This window comes from Halyomorpha halys, unplaced genomic scaffold, assembly GCF_000696795.3.
Source record: "Halyomorpha halys isolate HHAL.00 unplaced genomic scaffold, Hhal_1.1 Scaffold378.1, whole genome shotgun sequence".
NCBI classification, from domain to species: Eukaryota; Metazoa; Arthropoda; class Insecta; order Hemiptera; family Pentatomidae; genus Halyomorpha; species Halyomorpha halys.
In genome coordinates, this window is record NW_027108204.1 from 758015 (window position 1) to 764170 (window position 6156).

Consider the following 6156-nt stretch of genomic DNA (forward strand, 5'->3'; position numbering starts at 1 on the left):
TTTTAAATTATTAAATTGATTGATTTTATTGCAATTTTAGATTTAAAAAATAATTTTAGGCAATATTAACTTTTATGCGTACCTCTTTTTTTCATATCCACAAGACACAATAGACACCGTTGTACTTTCACTGCTGATACTGCTAGACCTCTGGGAATCCAGGGTTGAATGTCCATTGTATGAGTTGTGGTAGGACGATGCATTGCTCGGTTCGAGGATAATATCTCCGATGCTAAATAAATAAAAATAGGAGGATAAATAAAAAAAAAAAAAAAAGTAGAAATAAAAATAGAAATAAAACAACTACTTATTTTACGACCTTTTGCCCCACTTTGTTGATGTTTATCAGGGCTGGTCATGTTGGGAGCTATGGCATAGTTTATTTTTGTATTAAGTAAAAACTTTCATTTAACGGAGTCTTGTGATGATTGATTACAGAGTTAATGCGTAATAATAATAATAATTTAAAAAAATAACACTCCCTTTGTTTCAAGAACCTTTAACAATATGAACGTTTTTGATTGCGTTCCTTTAATATTTTAGCGAAAACGTTCCATCATATGGCTCTTGTTATGAGGAAGTGGCCGTTTGGCTATTCTGTGAAGTGGTCACTTATTAAAGTGCTGTTTGTTGTAACTTTTCACCAGCATTGTTCTTTTAATAATTGAATAAGCATAGGAGGTCGCTGGTTATTGCTCCTGTTTGAACGAGGCCCGCAACACATTTTCCCTATCTTTATGGTATGTACATGGATGGTATTTTAATGCAGGTCCATACACATGCAGATAGCTTTATCGACGTTGCTTTGCGTTGCTTACATATTCTCGGGTTTTCTTTTGCTTCATATAAAGTCTAGGTTAGGATCTCATTTTTTTAATCGCCCTCTTTCCCGCGTACATTAGAAGGATTGAAGACGCCATACTGAACAGCCGTCTAGAATTATCTACTGAGACATGCAAGCCACAATCTGGCTAAACCTACTACCACGACCGATACCGTGACTTGCTGGTCAGCCCTCGTAGATGACGAGAGACGCCTTGTCAGGCAAATTTATACTATTCACAATTCCGCCCACAATCGGCCTGGACAGGGAAGTGGCTAGAAGGCAGTTTGACGCCATCCCGACAGTGAAGCGTCTTCACAGATATATTATATATGATGTATTCATATACGAGACCCATCTGAATATGTTATTATATTATATTACTAATTATTAGTTATCTATCAACACGCACTAACATAGCTTTCCTTCAAGGATTATATTTGGGCTCTTAAAAAATATATTGTCGGTTCACTTCAACCTCACATTTTCCTGACCAAAAATTAAAAAACTTTTCATCCTACAACAAAAGACTATCAATCATAAAACACCTGGCCCCTCATGTTGTAAACATGCATCCTTATTTCGTTTTGGCAAGCTGTACGTAAAAACAGAATGATTCTACAATGGCTTTAAATTTGAATAATAGGTCCGAGGTCTTTATACTTTCTTTAGGTCTTTCATTCCTATCTGGACCGATAATTGGTTATTTATCCACGATTGAGGTATGTATAAAATTCATGAGGGTATTAAGAAAAATACCAAATGCATCATTTATAACTTTTATATTTTACTGTGGTAGAATCATAGAATCAATTACAGTATTCATTTTCTATGTTATTTTCTTATCTTCTTCTTTTTATAACATTATGATTCATTCAGGTCTTACTTCATCAACTATCATTCTTTAATCGATAGTCTATAATTGATCACTCGTTTCCATGTTGTCATAGCATCATGAGATATACTTCCATCTTCCTATCCATCTATTAAAGTCTTGTTTATTTTCTCCTTATTCCTCCCGGAAGTATTTCCATGAACATTTCACGTTTAGTACAGTTAAACTGAAAATTATAAGTAATTGTGGACTAATATTCTTTAAGTAAAATTGTTTGCAAAAGATGATAATAAAAAAATTAAACGTCTATTAGATGTATATTTGTTAGAGCTCTTTTTTAAGCTTGTTAAATACAATTGAACACAATGATTTCTATTATGGGTTAATTTTAAGCTCTTTGAAGGAACCATAAAGTAGTTCATAATAATTATTTTCTTGAGAGGAGTTGTTTCATTATATTTGCCAAAATATATTCGCAAAATGATTTTTTCTCAGTTTCTGAAATAAAAATATTGGTATTAGAAAAACTAAATGTTTGTAATTATCGAACTCAATTACGACTCAAATTAAGCTCGTTTGATGCACTATAAAATAGTTTATAGTGCTAATTCAGCTACTTGCGATACTTTAGGAGTAATTGGTATTAAACATAAAAATGTACGGCAGCCATTTTGAAATCGGTCATAAAAGGGTTATGGACTCTCAGGGTGTGAGGGTATTTTCACACCCGTATATTTTAATTATTTTTACATAACAATTCACTGTTACTTCTAGGTGTAGTCAAATTTTAAGCTACTTTTATTGGACTGCTTTACCTTTTTCTCTTTTAATTATCTTACTTCACTTTAAAAGATAAGCTATTAATTTTTATATATATAAATAATTGATCGTATAATTTCAAATAATGAATAAGATGGTCAGGGTTGCGGTGAAAAGAGAAACAAAAAATAGTTGTTAACTAAATAAATCTTCGGTAAATATGCGATGTATGTAAATATATGTTTAGATATTCCTAATATATAAATATACACTGTTTGACAATCATATGCATTAATTTAGAAAAGAAAAGTATTCTTGCTGAAGTGCTTTTGAACGAATCGTTAAAAGTGGCTGTCTAGAACTTCTAACTTTAAATCCTCCGGCTTTTAATTTAAAAGTGGCAAACGAGATTTCACAGTTAAGTTTACGACATCAGAAACTAACTCTGGAACACTTTAGGTTGTAATCTACAAGGTCGTAAAAGTACTAAAAAGGTCGTATGAGTACTAAAAAGGCTGTAAACATATCATGATATTGGGCATGACTTTCTTTGGTATACTTTTTTTAAATTTTTTTATTTGGTTTACAGAGCAACCAAGTGCTATTAGTTATCAACCGTCCATTTGCTATAATTGGAAGCTGAAGTAAAATTATACCATGGTGTATGGTGTCTAATGATTCCTATGTCCTTAGTAAAGTTAATATTAAGGAAATAGTGTCTTGGATTAGACAGGCACCCGATGAATGGCTGTCAATATGTCAATACAATAAATTTAGTCTGTAGTCACTAGGCAAGAACAAACAAGAAGGGCTTCGTCACTCATATCAGTTCTTAATGTGGGGCGAAACGTTGGTTGACAATAAATAGTTTTTGTCACTATTTTGAAACCTTTATTGACCGGCACCCGGACTATGTTCCTACAAAAAAAAAAAAAAAAATATTTAACAACTACTTATTTTACGACCTTTTGCCCCACTTTGTTGATGTTTATCAGGGCTGGTCATGTTGGGAGCTATGGCGACTTTTCGTCTATAGAAATAGAAATAAATAGAGCAAAGTTGCCATAGCTATCAAGTTAAACAGCCCAGATGAAGCTCTACAAAGTTGGGCGAAACGTCGGACAATAATATTTGTTAACTATTTTTGTTTCTCTTTTGACCGCAACCCTGACCATCTTCTTCAATATTTAAAATCTATATAATTGTATCTTTCGACTGTTTTTTCATAAATCATTTTTACTGGGCAAAAATGATTTCACGGGTTTATAAGACCAATATTATTGTAAAATAAATAAATATTCACGGTGAGATTATTCTAATATTCACTTCTATGTGCCTTTGCAATAGATCTCGAAATTTGTCAGTTACCTTTTATATTTAGAACAGTCCTCAACTTTACTCTTTCATAGTTTAGTGGAAATTCTTATTACCTAACCGCAAAGCTCCTGGATACGACCTAATAACATCCCACATTCTAAACCTTCTTCCTCGGAAAGCCATCCTATTCCTCACCTACATATATAACGCCGTACTCCGTTCCATATATTTTCCTGACCCCTGGAAATTATCTATAGTTATACGATCCCCAAACCCCAAAAGCCTCCAGAATATCCATCATCCTATCGCCCTATCTCTTTATTACCTAACATGGGCAAAATCCTTGAAAAACTCATTTTGAAACGCCTATACCCCATCCTGGATTCCAATCATATAATCCCTGATCACCAGTTTGGATTCCGAACATCCCACTCCATTATCCAGCAATGTCATCGTGTGGTGGAAGTAGTCTCGTCTTCTTTGGAGCGCGGAATGTACTCCGCAAGAGTCTTTTTCGATGTAGAACAGGCTTTTGATCGAGCCTGGCACCCGGGACTGCTTTACAAACTCCTTAAATTCCTACCTCCTACATACTTTCTCATCATTCGTTCCTTTCTCATTGATAGATTATTCCAAGTAAACCACAATGGTTACTATTCATCCCTCTATTCTCAGTCCGCTGGTGTTCCTCAAGGTAGTATCCTTGGTCCCATCCTCTACACCGTCTATACAGCTGATATTCCAACCAATCCTAACACTATCCTCACTACGTATGCCGATGACACATGTGTGCTCGCAGTTAATAATAACTCATTAATTGTATCCCAAACTCTCAAATCCCATATCACAACCCTCGAAGAATGGTGTCGTAAGACAAAAGACTGATCTATGACTGTAGTAAGGCCAATCTGGACATATGGAGTTGAGCTTTGGGACTCCACTAAACCTTCGAATTCCTCTCGTATTCAATCCTTACAATCCAAAATCCTTCGTAAAATCCTCAATGCCCCTTACTTTGTCACTAATAAAATCATACATAAAGACCTTAATGTTCCCTATGTAACCGATCTAACCCGAACCAGATATCACTCCTTTCATTATAAAATCCCTAACCACTCAAACCCCCTTTTTTTCTAACCTTGCGTTCTCTTCCATTCCTGACAATCCTCCGAGACGCCTGAAAAGAAGATGGCCACGAGACCAGCTAATGTAAAATGTCATTAGAGTGCTACCAATGTGTAGTTGCTCTACATGCCTGTAACACTCCATATTAACTAAGACCATATTTACTGAATTTATTATGTAATATGCAGTTGTAAATTTCAATAAAGATATTAAATTAAAAAAAATAAAATAAGTGGCAATTCTTAAGCTTTAGATATAATACAGGTTTCGAACCGAGCAATGACCACTCCTTTTCTTGTTTGCTGCATGGAGTTTGAATCCCATCTCTTCACTGTTGGTTTTACCGATTTAATTCAAGTCGATACATAAACATTGCCATTCATTCTATTCCAGGTCTCAAATAGTAGTCGAAAAATTTCTACGCTGGAAAGGTTCTAAAGTTCGACATTGTAAGAGTACGCTTCTGTTGCTAATTCATCAGCCAGTGTGTCATGATACCATACAAAAAAAAAAATGCTCAGCATGAAGTTTCTAAAGAATGCAGGAGACGGTATATTTCTTTGAAAAGCGTTTTTATCTGAATACAGGTAGTTGATAAATGGGAAGGCGTTTAGAGAATCCGAGTGATTCATTGTGGTATTTTCACAGGCTGAGATTACCGGACTAGAATCCTGTTTCAATGGCTTCATGTAGCACTTTGTTAGAGATCTTATAGTGAATTATTACATATAATGTTGAATTTTCAGCTTTGTACCCTTCTGTAGATAATTGAATAATGTATAAATAATGGAATTAGGCTGTTTCGAATCATTGAAGAAGCAAATATACATCTTATTTAATAAATAATAAGACTTGAAAGAATAATAAATCTTGAAATATGTTGGGAATTTACTTTTCTTGGCAACTTTGTCAAGTCTATTTTAATACTTAATGCTTAGTGCCTCGCATTAATGCTTTTAATACAAAAAAGGTGAGTATATGGTTCAAGAAGGTTAATTTTAAGTAGTAGCTGCTTATCATTATTTGTCTATTTTTCTTCTCACTTTATGTTCTGCTTAGTTTGGAGGCACAATGAATTTTTTATTTAGAGAGTTAGTTAATTCAGCAGAAATAAGATGGATTATCTGGCTTAGGCGAATAATCTAGTTAAGTATTTAGCACAAAGTTTCTGGCATTAAATTTTGGCAAAATGTTAACAGGAGTATTCCTGCTTCTAACGATTTGACTTGACTTTTAATTTTTATATTAAATATTCTAAAATTATTATATAGATATTATGATTTTTCAGACTTACTGA

At 33.8% G+C, this 6156-nt stretch overlaps 1 protein-coding gene across 3 annotated transcripts in view; it reads right to left on the reverse strand.

The window, feature by feature from the left end:
* RhoGEF3 (Rho guanine nucleotide exchange factor 3) overlaps nucleotides 1-6156 on the reverse strand; it is a gene marked incomplete at its 5' end in the record, with an annotated part of 449678 nt that overhangs the window by 323767 nt on the left and 119755 nt on the right. For all 3 annotated transcript variants that reach the window (XM_067046582.1, XM_067046581.1, XM_067046580.1), the window contains 1 exon segment: nucleotides 83-232. In XM_067046582.1, coding sequence (XP_066902683.1) covers nucleotides 83-232 — 150 coding nt within the window.